The sequence below is a fragment of the Gambusia affinis genome, linkage group LG10 (assembly GCF_019740435.1).
Source record: "Gambusia affinis linkage group LG10, SWU_Gaff_1.0, whole genome shotgun sequence".
Taxonomy (NCBI): domain Eukaryota; kingdom Metazoa; phylum Chordata; class Actinopteri; order Cyprinodontiformes; family Poeciliidae; genus Gambusia; species Gambusia affinis.
Genome location: NC_057877.1, coordinates 18,593,942 through 18,614,665, shown reverse-complemented (window position 1 = coordinate 18,614,665; position 20,724 = coordinate 18,593,942). Strand labels below are relative to the sequence as shown.

The 20,724-nt window shown below is 35.3% G+C and overlaps 2 protein-coding genes across 4 annotated transcripts in view; both read right to left on the bottom strand.

Moving 5' to 3' along the window:
- Positions 1-502: 502 nt before the first annotated feature.
- On the bottom strand, positions 503-7,212 carry alpi.2 (alkaline phosphatase, intestinal, tandem duplicate 2). Its single transcript, XM_044129003.1, has 11 exons — positions 7,125-7,212; positions 6,652-6,768; positions 5,583-5,698; positions 4,662-4,836; positions 4,299-4,471; positions 3,704-3,829; positions 3,498-3,567; positions 2,736-2,870; positions 2,023-2,214; positions 1,795-1,911; positions 503-1,157 (listed from the first exon to the last, which is right to left on the bottom strand). Exons 1-11 carry the CDS (start codon positions 7,198-7,200, stop codon positions 892-894), a joined length of 1,563 nt encoding a protein of 520 aa, XP_043984938.1. The 5' UTR covers positions 7,201-7,212; the 3' UTR covers positions 503-891.
- A 3,680-nt stretch (positions 7,213-10,892) lies between these two features.
- Positions 10,893-20,724, bottom strand: part of alpi.1 (alkaline phosphatase, intestinal, tandem duplicate 1) — a 42,162-nt gene continuing 32,330 nt past the window's right edge. For all 3 annotated transcript variants that reach the window (XM_044129346.1, XM_044129347.1, XM_044129345.1), the window contains 9 exons: positions 20,058-20,173; positions 17,198-17,372; positions 16,745-16,917; positions 15,673-15,807; positions 15,499-15,574; positions 14,927-15,061; positions 14,586-14,777; positions 14,221-14,337; positions 10,893-12,170 (listed from right to left, as the gene is read on the bottom strand). In XM_044129346.1, coding sequence (XP_043985281.1) covers positions 11,896-12,170; positions 14,221-14,337; positions 14,586-14,777; positions 14,927-15,061; positions 15,499-15,574; positions 15,673-15,807; positions 16,745-16,917; positions 17,198-17,372; positions 20,058-20,171 — 1,392 coding nt within the window. In that variant the 5' untranslated portion in view covers positions 20,172-20,173 and the 3' untranslated portion in view covers positions 10,893-11,895. The remainder of the gene's footprint in view (positions 12,171-14,220; positions 14,338-14,585; positions 14,778-14,926; positions 15,062-15,498; positions 15,575-15,672; positions 15,808-16,744; positions 16,918-17,197; positions 17,373-20,057; positions 20,174-20,724) is intronic.

Here is a 20,724-nt window from a genome sequence, read left to right as displayed (position 1 = left end):
CAAATAAACTGAATTGAACTGAACTAATAAAAAGATTTGCAGCAAAATATCAAAACAAATAGAAAAACTGACTTCGGGATACTGTTCTATAGGTGAATTATATTTAGTGAGTTTGGTTGATGTCACAAAGTTTTTAAAATGTGTTTTGATGTTATACATTTATAGTTTGCATAAAGGTTGCCATGATGCTATTATTCTTACTAAACATGGGAATTTCAGCCCAAACTGTTGCAACATCATTTATTTGTATATGTTGTATTGCAAATTGTAAAGCTTCCTTTAATCTGAGAAGGAAGCTTATAATACACCAGCTTTCATGGGTCTTCAACTTGAGCATAATTTCTATAACTTTGTCAGAACACAAGTTTTTATACAAATATATAATATATATATATATATAATAGACTTATATAATATATTATATATATTATATAAGTCTGGAATATAATTAAACATAAGAAGTGCAGTTAGCAATAAAACCTGCCAAATAACACTAGAAATTATCAGCAATTTTAAACTCACATACATAATGTTTAACTTTAATAGTTTTTATTTTATTTTCATTTTATCTTTATTCATGGAGGTAGGACAGATTTTAAACAAGCTGATAATCCAACACGAAAACAAAGTAAGATATTATAATTAGAATTTTAAAAGAATCAGTCATATTTTAGATACAAACGTTTAAGAAAGTGTTCAGATTCACAGCTTCCATATTCAGTATTAATAGAAATACTTTTTCCGCTCAAATGCTGAACAAAAATGCCAGAATGGCTGCATATGTCATAGCACAACATTGAAATGCAATACAATAATAATTTAAATTTCAACCAAAATAAAAGATTGTGGACTAATTCCAACACCTTAACAAATTCTGTTGGTACTGTGATCTCAGGCAGAGCACAGGGTAATCAGCAAGCCCATCACAACAAGAAGCAGGCTAGAGTGAATTCTTCCACTGTGTCCTTCGAGTAGTTGGCAATCTGTATAGGGCTCTATGCAGGCAGCGTAAGCCATGACATGTGGAATGTAGCTCTGTTCCTGAACTCCGTGAAAAAGGTGAGACATTGGTCCTTTGGCAAAGATGGCCACGTCTTCTATCCCATGGGTCTCTGAGTCGAGAGGGACTGTAGTCTGCTGTCTGTAGTCATTTGTTGCTGTGAGAGAAATGGAAAGGCCTGCATTATGTTTAAATTTTCTCACACAGAATTGGCAAACCTGCTGTTGTGTGTGTGAATGTTTGAAGCCTTAGAAAACATACTTGGAAGTAAAACATTATCTAGGTCATCATTTATGGTCATCATTATGATTTATGGTCATAATGATGACCATAAATCATCATTATGTGTGTCTTAAGATTTGACCTGACTGAAATGTTTATTTGAGTTTCCAAGTAATGATGATATAATTAACAAATGAACTGACACAAAAGCTGAACATACAGGTGACAAGGTCAGCTTTCCTGGAAATAAGTAAACTTAATTTTTTGCATTTTAAATTGGTAGCAGAACATTCAATTTTTCTTTTAGTACAAATCGTCTTTAACATGTTGCCTAGACAAATGGTAAATGGCTTGTTTTTGTAAAGTAACTCATGAAGCCCAGAGGACTCCAAAGCACTTACACTAAATTCATTAATTCACCCTTTCACACACACATTCACATTACTGGTTTTATTAAACCAACAACATAAAATGCACTCTTGTTTTCATGTTGTGTGTAGTATGTAAAATGCAACATGTCAGTCTACCAGGTGAAGTTATTGGCTTTTTCACAAAAATCAGCATGTACTTACATGAAATTGATTCATTCATATCAGGGCGAGTTCCATTGACTATCTGATATCCTGGTCCATTGCCATAAACAGCAGTGGTAAAGTGCTTGTTGTCTGAGGCCAAGCCACGAGAAACTCCTGTGGATTACAGAACACATCAGTGTTAGAAATTAGAAATACTAATTTGGACAACATTATGTTATTTTAACTTTTATATAAGTTATTTTCTCATCATATACAGTATCTTACCCACAACAGAGTTTCCTCTTGCAGAATGTCCTCCAAAAGCAAAAACATGGGAGTGGTCAGCAGTGACTACAGTCAGTGTGTCCAGCTCATTGGTGAGTTCTGCTGCTCGCCCGATTGCACGGTCAAACTCCACAGCTTCGTGGAGAGCTTTTTTAGCCCAAGTGGCATGGTGACCATGATCTATTCTCCCCCTTAAAGTTCAAGAGAAGCACACTGACACATAAGCATAATAATCCCATTGGTTTGTGTTTTTTTAAAGGCCTTTATTTACAGTTATAAAACAGAAAGAGAAGGGGGAAAACATGCCGCAAATGTCTTAAACTTGGGAATCAAACCCAGGATGGACTATGAGGACATTTTCAGAAGTTTTTGGGATGAACACTAATTGTTGCAGAGAGTAGTATTTTCTGCTGGTAAATTATTAACTCGTTATGTTTTAACAGAACTTGACATCAGAATTTCTACACTATCTCTTCAGGTAAATGATAGCTCATTTAAAACCAGCTAATGCCACTCATAGAATAATTTGTGTTTCTAGGTTTAAATGCAGATTATTTAATATTGTGTTTATTAAAAACAAAATGAGATATTATATTGATGATAAGGGTCATTGGCACATAAATCTATGCAACAATCTATGCAATTATACAAACTTCAAAAGCAATACAAAGAGAAAATGATTTGGAATTTTGGGTGTGTATCACTGTACTTATCTTCCACAAACAGAAAATATCCTTTGGGATTCTTTTGGAGAATCTTGATTGCCTTTTCTGTCATCTCTGTTAGCGAAGGGTCCATAGATGTATCCCGCTCCAGCTCATAGCGACAGTCTTTAGGTTCAAACAAACCTGAGAGAGAGGACATTTTTTAAAATGTAATTTAGAGCTAAATATGCTGGATCATGTAAACTTTTAAGTAAAATAAGTTATTTCTTGTCCTCCCTGTAGCCTGATGAACACCCATAACTATGCCAAACTCTCTTCCCTTCCAGGAGGAAACCATCTCTGCAGCAATCCACCAACCAGGCCTGAAGTGGCCAGATGAGAGCCACTTCTTCATAAAAATCATATGGCAGCCTGTCTGTAGTTTGCCAGACAGGCTGTCTGGGGGCACCTGAATGACTCTCAAACAACAAGAAACTAAAGTCTGGTCTTATGAGACAAATATTGAACTATTTGATGTGAATGCCAGACATAATGTTTGGAGGAAATCAGACTTGGCTCATCTTAAGGCTAATAACACCCCTACATTGAAGTATGGTGATGGCAGCATAATGCTACGGGGATATTTTGCAGCAGTGGGAACTAGCAGTTCTAGACTGGTCAAACCAGATTCCAGACTTGAATCAAATTTCAAGAGAGAGCTGAAAATGACTGTTTAGATATCTTCCATCTAATCAAAACTAACCAGCGAAAACATTTAAGCAAGTCATGCCATTGTTTTATTTCATTTTAGAGTGCTTAATAAGAACTTACCTAGAAGGAAGTTGGTTTTTCGAGGATTGACAGCATCAAACTCACTTTTATTCCAAACATATTCAGCATTCTGCAAGTTGAAATAACAAACATATGGGTAAAATTTGACATAATATAAGATGATGTACAAAATCCAAATATATTTACACTACATTAGAACACCATACTTCAAATCAAATAATGTAGATGTAAAATATTAAATTTACTGTTTTGTTTTTAGCCCATTCAAAAATAAGATTTTTTCCGTCTTTCCGGTCTCCAGTTTTGGACGGGTACTCAGGATCTGGTGTGTCTCTTGGTAACATATACTGACGACCTCCACCCAGAATGACCTGCATTGAAGAAGATGACAAAGGTTATAGTCATTTTAAAACTATTAAAATAGTGTTTTTGCTGTTCTCAGTCTGATGTAATATTCTAATCTTCAATGTTGTGTTTTTGTCGCTACAAGCAGAAAATCCTTATGAATAACAGAAACAAAGGCTAGGAAACATTGTGTCTTCAAGCTTCATACATTTATATAATCTATATAATTTTTCTTGGGGAACTGAATTATTGACATAAATGACCTTTTAAAAAAAATTATAAACTGAATTCAATTGATCTGAATTAAATAACATGAACATGAGTGAGGACGGAGTCGAATAACACATGAAGTATATTTAAAAAGCATGTGTCAAATTGCTGAAAGCTATGTTAACATTTGGTTTTGAAAACATTTCCATTGCTATCCAACAAGGTTTGTTGCAATTATTGACTCGATGGACATTGCCATAAGGAACTGATTTCATAAAGACTCACATCTATCTCTGTGTTGTGAACCAGTTGATAAGCAATATCACGGCAGCCATTTTGGACAGCTTCATTAGAGAGGTCCGAGTCAGAATACCAATCTCTATCTGCAGAGTGAGCGTAGCAGGCAGCAGGGGAAGCATGTTGCACTCTCGTTGTTGTGACAATTCCAACAGATTTTCCTAAAACAAATATGGTAGTTCTCAGACTGTTGTAACAATCTTCCTTACATTTTGTCAACATTTCTACAAAATTAAACTACAGGGTGATTAATTTGCTTAAGTGCCTTTTATACTGCCTCACGCATATAATAAAACTAATCCTCTTGACAAAAAGATATGGTGGCCAAACTTTGTAGATAATGGTACCTACCTGCATTCTTGGCACGGTGGAGAATTGATGTGACTTCATTGCCAAAAATAGCTCTACAGTCACCCCGTGGAGTGGCAGCAGAGACTCCAAGGGTCCCATAGTTGGCTTTTACCCCACATAAGTATGCCGTCGCTGTGCCGGCACTATCTGGCATCTGCTGGTTTACGTTATAGGTCTGCAGGAATCAAATATTGGAGAAAACCACTGTGGAATTAATATATTTTAGAAGTATAATGAAATGTACAAAAAAATCAGAGTCAAATAATTCTGAATTTTCTAAAGTGCTTTCAAATATGAAGACTTTGCTTTTACAATAGAAAAGCAGTCAAAAATAGAAATTGTCTATCAAAGGTTTGAGAGGGCCCAGGACAAGCTCAAAGTATATATGTTTTTCAACCGTTAGGGATGTAGTTTGATGCAGAAAATATTTGGAAGGGGGGATTGCAATCACCATCACCCTAAATGTAGATCAGACTCTTATGTGATAATATCCTGTGTTTGGCAATATTTTTTTTTACAAGTTGTCTACTATGCACTTGATTAAGACTACAGAAGGTCAAGGAATTCTCTTCAGATCATAATGTCAGATTTGGAGTGTATAATATATGGGATACTGCTACAGAACACATCAAGTAAAACAATAAAGATGGGATGTATAGCAACACTGTCCCCAGCAAAATACTACCAAAATATTAATATAATAACTTTATGAATTTCTGACAGTTTAAAAGGCTAGATCTTAAAAGATGTTAAGATAATTTCTATTGAGTTTTATGTTTCTGTCTAGTACTTGCACTTTTTCTGTCAAAAGTAATGCTTATTAATAGCTAAGGGTTAGGTTTCACCATTAAGTAATGTGTTTATTTTTTATTTTAGATACATTTCCTGAACAGTCAAAATGTGCTGTCAAAGAGTGCTGACCTTAGACAGTGCCAAGTGAGGGAATGTATCCATAACCAAACTTCCCTCCTCTCCTGAATTTCCTTCCAGCTGGCCTTTGAGGATTCGGGCCGCTGTCACTGTTGGTATTCCCATTCCTGAAAGCAGAATCAAATGCCACAAGGTTAACATTGTACTTTGTGAACCTCATAAAACTTGGCTGATTTACATGACAGTAAAAGACTCACAATCACAGACAGTGGAACGTGTGTGAAGTATGAAATCCACCATTATTAATTATTCTTTCAGAACTACAAACTTTATTATATCAACATAAACCAATGACTTGTTGTCCAACAGTTGAACTCCAAAAAATGATTCACTATGGGCTAATTATTCACAGTTCTTTTTCTCTGCATTTTAAATGTACAATAAAATACTGGAACCTTCTTCTAATACCTCTTTGTACAGTGTTGTCATCTGGTAATTTACAAGAACTTACTTACAACATGATTTGTTGTCATAAACATTCCAGATTACGGAGTAATGAAGAGTTACTAATTAATCGCAAACCCTGATAAAGCACTGAACATGGCACAATCAGCATGTTTTCCAGGAGAGAGTGGGTTATGTTGTGATCAGAATTCTATAATGCCGCTGTAAATTTGCAATTTGTCCACAATCACAATTATGACCATGATATACTGATATGATATGATGTTGGTTAAAATCCAGTTGTATATAACCAGAAAGGGCAGTCTTTAGTAATGTTTAACAGCAAATTGTTACTTATCAAAGAAACCCCATTGAGTGTCACATCATCTGAGCATGGTGGACTTCTTACCATGCTTAGATCACTATCCAGCAGTTTATGGCATCACTTTGTTTTAATTGCCTTTAGTTAAAGGCTCATGAAAAAGTGGTTTCCCAAATCATGCTCCCTCAGTTCTGTTAAACATTCCCTACTAGCTCAGAAAAAAAGATTTTGAGATTCATCGCATTTGTTTTGGAAAGCAATGTAATTTTTTATTGGACTGAAAAAATAAACTTAGGTAAAAGGAACAAAACCAGATGATCCAGGAAAGGCTCTTTAATGGTAGAAAAGACTCACCGTCCCCCAGGAACAGGATGAGGTTTTTGGCTTGATGCACATTAGGCTGAACATTGAGTGCAGTGTGAAGAGCTTGTTTCGCTTTGTTGTTCCAGTATTCAGCATGACGTTCTTCCTCTATGATTAGGATAAACACATCAGGATACAATAAAAGTATTTCATTATAAAATTACAAACAGATAAGGATGAAGGTTTAATCAAAGGGATATTTCATGGAAAGAAATATTTTAAAAACCAACAAAGCTAGAAGTCAAATATGATCTTACAGAGTTATTACATGTAAATACGTCACATTATTTATAAAATTCTTTTTTTTTTATCTGAAAATCACTCTATCGTATTAAACCATAAAACAGTTTGGTTTACTGATGTCCTATGTTTGTTTTCTCTTTAACAAGTGTCATATTATATGTATTCATGGTTTCCACAAATTTTAAGAACTGTTCTTAGTTGAATACTTAATAGATTCTTACCGATAGTGCACAAAGTCCTCTGAGTTAATACAAATATAAATAATCCAGCAAAAAGGAGGTTGTCTGTCTTTGCCATTGTGTTGGCTGCAGGCAAATTTGCAAAGCTTTGCTTGTGAGTTAGCTCAACTCCCTTTATACCTGCAGAAGGAGCAAAGGGCACATGGACATGCCATGCAACGTAAGTACAAGATTATGCTTAACAAGCAAGAACAAATATAACACAGGTAGGGAACTGGGAACTGTCCATGGCTCACCCAAAACATTCAAATAGTCAGACTCTTTTCTAGTAGACTTTTTTTTGTTTTTTTTTTGTTTTTTTTTAGAAACATTTGATTTATAGTTTGTTTATGTTTTTTTTTTTTTGTAGTTTTTATGCCAATAAGGCAGCCAACATGGCAGGCAACTGCATTTTTGACAATTAAAGTGCAAGCATCTTCTTTTTAGCTCATCAAGATTTTTATTATCATTTTATTATTTGTTACTTTTCTGAATATTTACAGAGTTGTAGTTTTCAATTTAGATATTGTGCTTAGTACTCAGTATCAGATATCAGGAAAGTATTAATCAGTTTAGTTCTAATTGATGACACAAAATGTAGGGTTTGCATTGATTATTAATTGGATCCAATTAATGCATTAACAGTTTTTGATCTCTGTAATGATATATGTTCCTGTAAAAACTCACTACAAATGATATTTGTTCCTGGTTATCTCTGGTTATCTGCATACAACAGAAAACTGATTAACTTTGACACACTATTAGTTTCTTAGAATTTTATCCTTATCATAAAACGTGATAGTGTGACCACATAATGATATTTTCTATGTATGCCGCCTTGAGTAACCCCTTCTTTCTGCCCCCTGACAACAACTAAGAACACACCAACTCCTCCCAACAAACCCAATTCTGTAGAAAAAACATTTTGTTATCATACTCATCAAAAAGGTTTTGAGTTTTAAAAATGTTGGTGTGATATTGAAATACTTGCTATTGCAATGTAACATAGCAATGTCATAGTGTTTAGTGAGTCTGTACAGAAAGAAGATTTAATTTCATTTTATTTTAACAGTTTGTTATTGGGTAGTTTTACCAATCCATTTTTGTCAAAACCGGGCCATTTTAGGGCATTTCTGATTGTGATGTGGCCCGAAATAAAAAAAATGTGTTTAGAATAGGGTTCTATTCTAGAATACATGCATAAATGTAAAAGGAAGTAAAGGTTTGTGTTTTGTTACAGTTTACTTCATTGGCAGTTATACCTGTTCTATCTCTCACTGAGCGAGGGAGCTAGGCAACAAAAACCCTGCAAAAAATAAGCAAACATCTAAAATGGAACAATAAATATTGCGCTGTACTGCTGTGTAAGTGGTTTTCATATCACATAGTAGTTTGTAGTTCCCTCAGTTTTCTCTATTCTGGCACAATATTCTGCAAACAATTCTATATGCTATAAAATAAATGTATACATGTGTATGCACACACGGGGCTGCTTCGATGAATGATTAGAATGCAGACTAAAGATTTTGTGCTTAAATTCTCTTCTATCTAGTTCAGGGGGATACATTTATTGTTTATTTTTCTCTGTCTATCCATTAAAAATAACTTAGATTTAGATTCTTTATTACCATTTGTTGAGCAAAGAAGGTGACCCAGTTGTCCTTTAGTACAATGTTTTTAAAAGTGAGGGCCGCCAGGGGGCGTTATGGGAGTTTCAGAGAATAGGACGGAAGAAGGGCAAAAATGGGAAAAGAAAGGGAACGTTTAAATCTGAAATTTTATTTTATTTTTATATATAAATGTAATGTGTTTTTCAGTCATTATAAAATGTAAGTTAAAATAAGTTATTCAAGATGGAGACAGAAGATAGAAATAGCTTTTATTGTGCCACAGAGTAAAAATTCAGGGAGTTTTTTGGGGTTTTTTTTTTGTTTTTTTTGCCATGCTCATCTTTCTGATTGGCTTCCAGTGAAATTCATCAAGTTGCTTTGCTCCTCAGACTAGAAATGGAAAAATGTTTGACTGAAGAAAAAGACAGAAGGAACCTCCTATCAGCGTTGCAGTGGAGGTCACTGCTGCAATAAACATAAACTGTAGAGATAAGATAAATATAGATGAGATTAATATTAAAATATGACATATTTCCTCATCAAAAGAGTGGTTTATGGTGGAATATTTTTTAATCAGTTAATATATTTAGCATCAGATTAATGAAGTCATAGTACCTGACAAAAAAATTCCACAACAGAAATCAAGAGGTAGCATAAAATGTAGTGGAGTAAAAGTTAAAAGTATCCATGATTATATCTACTTAAGTAAAGTACAGATATATGAAAAGTACTTCCTACCACTGATGAGCATGTTACTCCTGTCTGTACGTCACCAATAAAATGGCTAAAAAAGATTTCACGTATGAACTGATTTTCCATAATTTAGCATTTGTATATAATGTACAGTGTTTTTTTGTCACCAACTGTGTGTGTAACGAGTTTCGTGCGCTGAGGAGCAATCAGAAACGGCAGAGAACAGATTCGAGGTAAGGCAGGCAGTACTCTGGCCTCTACAGGGAGCGCTCATGATCCCAGACATTGTAACTCCACAACTGCAGAGTAAGAGACAGTAACAGCAAGCTAGCCCTACAGTAAAGTCAAGTGCAATCAATCAATCAATCAAATTTTATTTGTATAGCACATTTCAGCAGCAAGGCATTCCAAAGTGCTTTACATCAAATCAAACACAGAAACACAATGCAACATAGAATCAATAATCAAAACATGACAATAAGTCAAGTTCCATCAATAAATTTGTAATTGATTACGTTTGGTTGGTTTTTAGTCAAGTTTGCATCCATAAAAGGTTTCCCGGTTACACTTCTACAAAATACATATTGCTATTTTTATTCCCACTCATGCTCACAATCACAGAGTTTAAAACGATTCACGGAATTTCGCTCTGGGACTCCACCGTCCCTCACAGATTTTTGTGCAATTGCAAAATAGAATCAACAATCAAAACATGACATTCAGTCAAGTTCCATCATTAAATTTGTAATTGACTACGTTTCAAATACAATCCTAAACAGGTGGGTTTTTAGTCGAGATTTAAAGGAAGCCAGTGTTTCAGCTGTTTTGCAGTTTTCTGGAAGTTTGGGAGCATATAAGCATTGAATAAGAGGGGTCCTAGGATTGAACCTTGGGGTACCCCACATGTGATCTCTGACCTCTTTGATGAGAAGTTTTCTATTGATACAAAGAAATTCCTGTTCTTTATGTAAGATTAAAACCAGTTAAGCACTGGACCAGAGAGTCCGACCCAACTCTCCAGTCGATTCAGTAATACGTCATGGTCAACAGTGTCAAAAAGTCCAACAGAACCCACACTGTGGTTCTCCTACAGTCCGTATTTATATGGATGTCATTGAACACTTTAACGAGGGCAGTCTCTGTGCTGTGGTGAGCACGGAAACCAGACTGGAAGGAGTCAAAGCAGTTGGTTATCGCTAGGAAGCTATTTAATTGTTTACACACAGCTTTTGCAAGAACTTTGCTGATGAATGGGAGGTTGGAGATCGGCCTGTAATTCTGAATTAGTGATTTGTCTAGATTGTTCTGTTTTATCAGTGGTTTAATTACTGCTGTGCAGCGATATATTTATAGTTTTCTCCTCTTATCTCAGCAATCACTTATTAATAATCGCAAAATAAACATCAAGCCTAAAACCATACTACTGCAACAGACTGAATGTTCTGCTCTTTGTAAGGGAAATATTTGAGTGGGGTTTTTTTGTTGTCTTTTTTTTTGTGGGGTTGTTGTCAGTTGCTATGGCAACAAGTCTGTGCTTAGGGCCACCATACTCCAGCGTTGTCCGCCTGCGCGAAAATTTCTTATGTAAACGATAACATGCAGGGGGTTTATATTTGTAAATCTGATTATGATTAAGTCAGTGCCTCACCAACTTGGCACCTCACACACACACACACACATACATACATATATACATATATATATATATAGTATTTATTCACCATAGGAGACCAAGTAAGATACCTTTTATATTGGCTCATTGAAGGTAATTTAATATTGTAACATACAATGACAGAACAGCTCAAAGTTCGGGTTTGATTTACTCAATCAAGTCATTTTTTCCTTCAGTAAACGTATATAGGCCAACAGAGTCCAGATGTACCACAAAGGGCTCCCAGCTTGGTTGTTGGCTTCAAGTTATTCAGAGAAAATCTTATGCACACAGTAATTTTTCATTTCATGTAAATCCATGGCACAAAATAAAGAACTCTGAAAACATCTCACTAAATCATGAACTTACAAGTTAGTCCAAGTCTATAGTCTCTTTGAAGTTGTACATTTATAATTTGGATTGTTGAATGACTTATTGAGTCTTTAATTGTCTCTCTTGAAAAACTGCTTCAGTTTACAAAGGAATAACAGTTCATCATTGCATATTTTCATGTGAACAAGCTGTCAGTGCTCAACTTTTTTATTGCTATGCAGCTTAGATTAGTTAACACTTGCATGCTCAAACTTCCATTTGTAAATCTATGGCAAAACACTAGTGTGTGTGAATCATTACCACATGATCCAAGGATTTTTTGCTAATAAATACAGTACTGTCAGTGTTTATCCATGCACTCTGATTTTCTAGCCCATGCACAAAATGGGCATGTTGGCATATTTACCTGAAAGCACTTAATCCATAGTCTTTCTTTTACTGCATGCAAATAATCAGAACAGTTTAAATGTATGTGTGTGGATGAAGGTCATCTTAAAAACCACAGAAGGACAAGCATGTTGACCAAAAGGCCTAAATGTCTGTTCACACTCCCAGCTGAGGAATGGCTGTGATGGTGAGGAGGGCAGTTTTTGTATGGCTCCAAACAGGCTGCATAAGCCATAACATGTGCTACGTAGTTCTGCTCCTTTACTCCATGAAACAGGTGAGCCATGGGACCTTTGGCGTAGATGGCTACGTCTTCTCCGCCATGTGTCTCAGCATCCAATGGTACAGCGGCCTGCTGCATGTACTCCTCATCCACTGCAAGGAGACAAGCGCAAAATTCAAAAAAATCCAATATGTTAAAAGGAATGAAATTTAATGCTTCTCCATTACATATAAACCAGCAAACAGCATTTTGTAATATATATATTGAACGCATCAATTTTTTCTCCCTAAATATACCTCTAATTACCATATTGGCATGAAGTTCACACTTCTAACACACATATCCAAGAAATTAACAAAAAAAAAATTAGTCCATAAATTAGGCAATTAAAATATGCTGGAGTGAAGAAATAAGAATTAAATAGAAAAAATATGTATTAAAAAATATAGAAAGTCAGGACAATAATTAGATTTGGTCTGTATTCTGAAAGCAAAACTACTCAACTACAGTGCAAATTCATAACTTGTTATTTTAGTCCTAACTGATGACCAATGTTTGAGTAGCTATTTCACAGATTCCTAACTAGCTTTTGTCTTTATAAAAAAATAAAAACAATAACTAATGCACTCAACTGAAAGACATTCTATACAGACTCACTATGCAAAACTTCACTTCTGAAGATAAAGTGTGTTGAAACTTATGAAAAGTATTCTATACACCTTTCTAACAAGCCAATCAAATATTAAGAAAATATAGATTTCATATTAGATCCAAACCTGTACTCTTTAAACACATATATAACACATATATGAGAAACCGCATTGCACAATAAGTTCACACCTTCAAACGTGAAGTGTGAAGGTGTGAACATCAGGATGTGGGGCTGTTGTTTTAGCACATGGTACAGGCACACTTCATGTAACTAGCAGAAAGAATGAAAGGGGAAATCTTCCAGCACATTACTAATGAGAATCTGAATGAAGTATATTTCAACTACCCAATGATACCAAGGTAAAGGAACTCAAGTGGTCTCAGGGTAAAAAAAAATACACAGCTGCCTAGTCAATCTATTTAGTTAAATTTGACTTTAAAAAAAAATATATGGGAAGAGCTCACCGGAACTACAAGATTTGAATGTCTTACATAACCTACCTGAACAACAAATACAGTAGTTTAATTGGAAAAAATGGTGTGAATTTTATGTCATTAACATAATTAGAAATACATTATTAAAAGAAGAATGTTTATGTGTTTAACATTTATTTTTTCCAACGTTCCTTACAATATGAAATAACAAAATATAACTGAAAACTGAGTGTCCTAGATTTGCTGTTCTTTTTGTTAAGACTTTTTTATTTGTTCTTCCTGCTTTTGCACTAATACTATTATTACTTTTGCCTCAGACGTTTTTAGTAGTTTGGCCCATAAGATAGGGTTTTCCAAAGCTTCCATAATTTACTCAAACAAAACTAATTACAGCTTTGCAAAGCCCCAGAAGGTAATTGAAGTTCCTTTGATGGAAAATGCAGAAATAGTGCCTGACCTCTAAAATATAAGAAGCACATGTTGGACAGGAAGTGAGATAAAGTATTTTGGAAAAATTATGATTAACAATACTACAATCTTTTCTACATTTCAGATAAAGTATTTTTTTTCTGTAGCGTTGCAGAGATGGTTGGAAAAGCATGCTGGTGCCCTTTTCTTTCTCGTTGCTTTGTAATTTCACCGCATTGCTGTGGATAAAAGCCTCAAAGTGCACATGTACTTCTTTTGCAATGCTTCCTGCCTCTCCAGATGGATACATTTTAAAATCAACTTCCATATGGAGGTGGGTTCAGTGTATAGCTATTAGAGATGAAAACTTGCTCCAAAAAGTAGTACTGGTCCATTTAGAAATGGTGAGCAAAACGTAAGGCTATAAAAGGTATTCCGTGCAATAACTTAAAATGCATGTGTATTTTCATCCTTTTCAACGTGTCACAAAGACATGCAAATGTAGTTTAAAAGTTCAGTTATATAAATGCAAAGGGTTATGCAGAAAAAAAGAAAACAGATCACAATGAAATGAATGCATTATGTTTCATCTTTGTTTTTCAGACAAACTCAGGCATGAGTCAGCCATAACCACATCAGTTAAAACTGTCTGTACACAGATCAGTAGAGACAAGCAGCTGCATCTGAAAACCATTAGCCCGGACTCACAGTAATCCACCGTTGTGATGTTCCCTCTGGTTCCATTTACATGCACATAACCAGGGCCATTGGCATAAAGGATGCTGGTAAAAGGCATTTCGTCATCTGCTTTTTTTGGCGCCAGACCTGAATCATTGTGTGGGAAAGTGAATAATGTTTGTCATGTAAGGTATTCCTCGATACTTATGCTTTGACGTCATATTGAAAGTAGATTACAATGAACTTAAATAACCTTTATCCAAGACTTTCTAGAGCTAATAAAACCTAAGAGTAGGTCAACATCCTCTATTCTTCTCTTGGTCTTACATGTTTTTTTATACTTTCACTCAACTTTTAATAAGAACAGCATCAAAGTAGCTATTCTAGAATCATACCAAAAATGGGGTTCCCTCGAGGTGTGTTACCACCAAAGGTAAAGACATGAGAGTGGTCTGCAGTTACCACTGTCAGTGTGTCAGACTCTCTGGTGATTTGCGCTGCCCGTTCAATTGCACGATCAAACATCTCAGCTTCAGTTAGTGCCAGTTTTGCAATCCCATCATGGTGTCCATGGTCAATTCTACCTCGTAATACAACACAGAAAACACTCATTTCAACAACTGCACATGATCATGCACAATCAGGATTCTGTTATTTCAGGTACAACATTGAAAAAAGGTGCTTTCTTTTACTCTTGTTTTGATTTTATATTCAAGAACAATCCCATGATACTCATCTTCCACAAATAAGAAGTATCCTTTTGGATTCTTCCTGAGGATTTGAATTGCTTTTTCGGTCATCTCCACAATAGATGGGTCTCGTGTGGTATTCCGGAAAACATCAAATCTCATGTCCTTTGCTTCAAAAAGACCTAGACCCAAATAAGAGAGTGAAATCTCAGCATTGTGAGATTTACAGTTGGAGACAGTAAAGACTCAGCTCTGTTCAGAAGCAATAAAGCTGTGAAAAGAAAGGCCACAGAAAAAAAAAAAAAAACATTCAAAAAAGGACCAATGAGAAAGTTCAAAAATGGACCAATGAGAAAGAGGAGTCTGAACTCCTCACATATCAGAGGACAACATGATAGTAAGATAATAAAGACAGTGTACTCTTGGTAGTTGCACCTGGATTACTGTTATATGCATTATCACAGCAAGAAATGCACCCTTGAGTCTTTATCTCTATAGACGGACCTGATAATGCTTGTTAAAAGTAAATTTACACATAACACATGACTGTTTTAAATGGCTGTAAAGATCAAAGGTGATACTAAGAGATAAAGAAGTTATAAATTACTTGTACACCCACCCATAAGACGATCTGTAGTTTTTACATTTATCTCATCAAACTCCTTCTTATGCCAGACATACAGTGATTTCTTGTTCTGAAAAATAAATCCATGGTCCATGGTAATATAGATGTTAGTAGCAGAAGTTCATAGAATGGTAGATAATATATCAAGCTAATGCTCATTAACCCTACCGGTTTAGCATTCAACCACACATCAATAAGGTTTTTCTTGTCTTTGCGGTTTCCCTTACGAGAAGAGGAGGTGGGATACTCAGGATCTGGAGTGCCTTTTGGCGTCATGTACATCCTTCCTCCCCCAAGAATCACCTTTAAGAAAATCACATGATAGAATATCGGTGGAGGCACTTTTTAAAGAATTTATCTATACAGCTTCACAAAATACATGGTGTACAACAGCCAACATGTACAAGTTCTAAGTTAGAATCCTTTCAGTCTAAACATCTGCAGGATGAAGTAGAAATTATTTGGCAAGCTACATCAAGCAAAGGAGTAGCTTCAGGAAATAAAAAATATAATACATTTTTAAAATATATATATATATTGGAGGTAGTTATAGCCATCCATATGTGTGTGATTCCAAATATTGACCCAGGGTTTTGCTAAAGGTGTTTATTAACGCATCCGCATTGAAGTAATTGACTGCTCTCAACTTTTAGTAATCTTACATTTGCTGTAAAGTGTTGCTATTGAATAAGCCAATTTGTTAGCATCCCTGTTGTTTGAAGTATTTTAAGGCTGAAAATGAAATAAAAAAAAATCAGTGAAAGCGATTCAGTCACAACTTGCTTGCATAGATGTTTTCTCAAGATAACATGGCTGACCGCATCAAGGCTACGCCGATAACTAATGCAAATAAGGTAAAGCAACATGCAACATTTACAAATAGAGTGTTTTGGATCACCAACGCATCACTGTGGTTAATTGCCTTTTGCAGTTTCAGCCACCATAAGTCATTCCACTTAAAAATAATATTGCAGAGACAGTGCTACCTTGACTGGAAGAAAAAAATAACCATTACCTGCTGCTAATTTTTATTTAGTGTGACTGCTGTTGACTTAACACAGGCTTTAGGAGATCAGAGGTTTTGCCTGATGTCTCTACATAGCATCATAGCACACTATAGATTTCACATTGTCTAAAAATTAACTGTGCCACATGCTCTGCAGTTCCTATACGTAACCATTGTTACTATAATTAATCAGTCTCAGAATATCTTGGAAGATAATAAGCTGTTCTTTCATACATCAATGTCAAAGTTGGTGACCAGTTGGGTAGCAATATCCACACATCCATGTTTTTGAGCACTGGAAGGAAGGTCTGCGTCGCTGTACCAGCTGCGGCTGACAGAGTGGGCATAGGCTGCAGCTGGTGATGCATGCTGAACACGTGTGGTGGTCACAATACCCACTGATTTACCTGTACAACCCAGAGACACACTCAAATCAGAACTACATCAGTTTTTCATAAATGAACAAAATTACGAATACAAAAGTGGGCCACTGCAGTTATTCCTGTACATTGAATAGAACCCTAATAAGTGACACCACATGCTTATTGGATGATTGTTTTACTCCAAACATTTTTCATCTTAGGTAAGTATGGTTAATCTGTATCTTGAGTAAAGAGTTAAGTTTCAACTGGTTGACTTTTCCATGATGCAGCACACCCACTACTGTCAGTGATTGACTGTATTTACCTTGGGCTTTTGCACGTCGTAGTACTGAGTAGACCTCATTTCCAAAAGTAGTGTTGCACTCATAGGCTACTGCTTTAGCACTGAGTCCAACTGTCTTGGCGTTGGCCTTCACCCCACAGTGATAGGCCGTGGCTGTGCTGGCACTGTCCGCAACCTGCTTATCCACACTGTAGGTCTTCAGAAACAGAATAAAATTGTACAAATAAATATAAAGTGGACAAGTGGACACGGTCTAAAAATACACCCTTGTATGATTTATCAACATTTTTAACACGCATTCATTGTTTTTCGAATTTCCTTTTTTATTATTTTATATTAACCTTCATTTCACCAGAAAAATCAATTGAGATTTTAATTTCGAGTTAACTCATGCTAATGGAGTTAGCTCTAGCTATTATAGTAAACAAAGCAGATTACAAGCCGATCACGTTTGTTTCAGCAGATATCTCAATTTAAAAGGCAGATAGAAACGTTTGAGGCTGTTTTATGGTTGTGGGTTGCCCTTGTCAACCTCCTCTTCCTTAAATTCTTATGTTTTCTTTTTAGACTTGGACCACACTTTAACATAACCACGTCATCCACCTGGCATGCATTGTGCAGGTAAAAAAAGGCAACCTGCTGATATGAAAAATATAATGAAGATATACAATCTTTGAAGTAACTGGGGTTTTTTACCCAGAAAACACCACCACTTTTAGGTCAATAAGTAAATTCTAACATAATAAGGCCAATATGCTTAACTAGTCGTGGATCCCTTTAATGGATCCCTTCCATTTTAAAGTACTTTACATGGCGTTTTAAAACAGTAACACATAGCATGAATTTGCACTAAATATTTTGAAATGTTCAGGATAAGTTTTTGTAAATACAGATTTTTTCGCTTTACTTTTAGGAAGATTCAGAAAAAATATGCAAGTAATACAATGCAACATAAGCAATAGCAGCACCTTGTCTGAACACCAAAGTCTCACAATAGTCAAATGTTACTTCTTCTTGGTATGTTACTTCTTTCTGGTAAAATCTCCAAGGTCGAGTAAATAAAAAAAAAGAAATATGTATACTTATCCCAAACAATGATTTAATCTGTCTTGATTGTGGGTTGAGACAGAAACCTACAATTAATAAATACTCAACCTTGCCATAATGCTCAAGTTACAATAATTTAGGGATTAAGCTTGCCCAGAAAGCGATGTGAGACCCAGAATTTGTGATCACTACTTACAGCCTATTGTCAGCATTTTAATTAAAGGGTGAATTAACAAAATCCTTTAAATCTCTTTCAGTTTTGTGGTTTAAGAACTTACGTAGCAGTGCATGCTCATTAAAAGACAAGATGCAACATGCTGTTGGAAAGCCAAGTGCCACTTCTGTTTTTCATCTTCTCTCTCTTTATGCATAATGAACAGTGCAATTTTACTAAGCAGCCAAAACTAAGTTGGAAGATTTAAATGCATGCATGTGTGTGCTTAAAATTTAACACAACTCTCTCTTCACAGTCTCATGCTCCAAGAGTGTCTGTGGTGATAAATAAGGTAAATTACTTCAGGTTTTCCATTTGCAAAGCTAAAGTGTTACCATTTCTTTTCTGTGAAAGTGATTAGTATTCTATTATGGAGTTTGCTGACTAAAGCAAATCTGAATAAATAAGCAACCTTATTTATTGCTCACCTTTATTTTGTCATTTTAAATTTAGCAACCTTAAAGTTTTCTTGAGCTGTTTCAGAGGAGAGGGAAATGAGAACACTAATGAAGCAGTAACTCTGGAAATGTTGTGAAATTTTCCAGCTGGCTCACAAGTAATACCTCTGGACTATCAGGGGATGTGAAAAACAAAGTTGCCAATGTTCCACTGTGTAGCTAAATGTGTGTTGGTAGGAATCATGTCTTTACTTATATTTATGGTGTACAGTAAGCCCTTTTCCACTTTGTATAGTAATGGTCAAAGAGCTGCACAATTCCTGGCAAACTGTTAAGCACCTTAACTAACTTTTTTGGCTGATAAATGTGAATAGGTGAAAAATGGCTATACAGCAGCAAGAATAAAAGATGATTGAGCTTTAGTGGCTTACTTGGGAGCTAATGGACAATGTGTTTTGAAAGGAAATATTAGAGTTCTTTGCTATTGGAAATTTCAAGGAAACTCCTTGTTATTTTAAACCACTGACACTTAATAAAAATAAGGTCAAAGTGAGTGTGGATAACCAGCTCAGACAATTTCTTTCCATTTCTTGACTGAACTACCAAAACGTCTAAAAATATTTAGAAAAAAATTATTTTTGGAAGAGCTGTAGTTTCAGTAAACATCTCACAGACTACTATAATTGTTAGAATGTCCCATTGGGAGTCTAGCAGTCTTTGCCTAAATCCTTCATAATTACTCATTCTATCTTTCTCTCCCAACTCAGAAGAGTTCAATGTGCTCCAAAAGGTCAAATCAGATTCAGTAGACTGAGATGCACTACAATGAGAGATGCAAAACAAACTATTTCAAAATTCTGTCAGGACTCAAGTCAAGGTGTGCCTGGAATTTGAAAACCAGACCAAAAAAAACAAAAAAACATATGAAATAAGTGTTGCCATTGTTGGAGCAGATTTTGGTACATATACACTCTAAAATTACTTTTAAGCTGAAACCAAAATTTGAGCCAGCAAAAAGCATTATTTGGTTAACAAGAGTTAACCAAATAATGCCGAAAAGTAGTTGCTATTTATTTATTTTATTTTTTATAAATGGGTGTACCAACTTATTTACAAATATTAAAGCTTGGTCACAACACCTACTAAGAATATCTTAAATTAAAAAACAAAACAAAAACATTTTAATCATTTCTTTGTCAGCAGTTCTACTTTGTGTCACTACCTTAGAGAGGGCAACATATGGGAAGGTGTCCATGGCCAGCACTGTCTCTTCCCCAGATCCGCCCTCATTCTGACCTCGCAAGATACGTGCTGCTGAAACCGTAGACACACCCATCCCTGCCGAAGGATGACAGACAAATAAAGTTCACTTTTATGTCCCATCTGTTTTTTTCATCTTAGTTATCTCAAAGCAATTACATAATTAATCACATATTTTGTCAGCAATGCTTCACATATCTGCATTCACCACCCTTTGGCATTACATAAACTCACAGCACATACTGTGCAGATTATCTGCCACCAGTTTGATAATATGAAATATTCAGTCACAAGTTTATGCCATTACCTTTGTAACTGATTTGTTAGTTTGTGTGAAAACTAAAAATATTATGTAGATCTCTAAAGAAAACATGCAATGAGTAAAATCAAAATTTAGATTAAAAAAGTCTTTCTGGGTCAAAATAGCACTCTGTTGGGATGGAATTGATATTCCCTTAGTGAATTGTGTGAAACAGTAAAGAAGGAATTTGCTTTATCTTTGCCCCTTTAAATGAAACAAATCCTAGCTGAGTTAAGGCAGCTGCAGCAAATTTAACTCAAAAATCACAGTCGTAAAACTTAGAACAGGCTCTGGGCACAGCAGACAGGGGAGATGCACAAAGAAAACT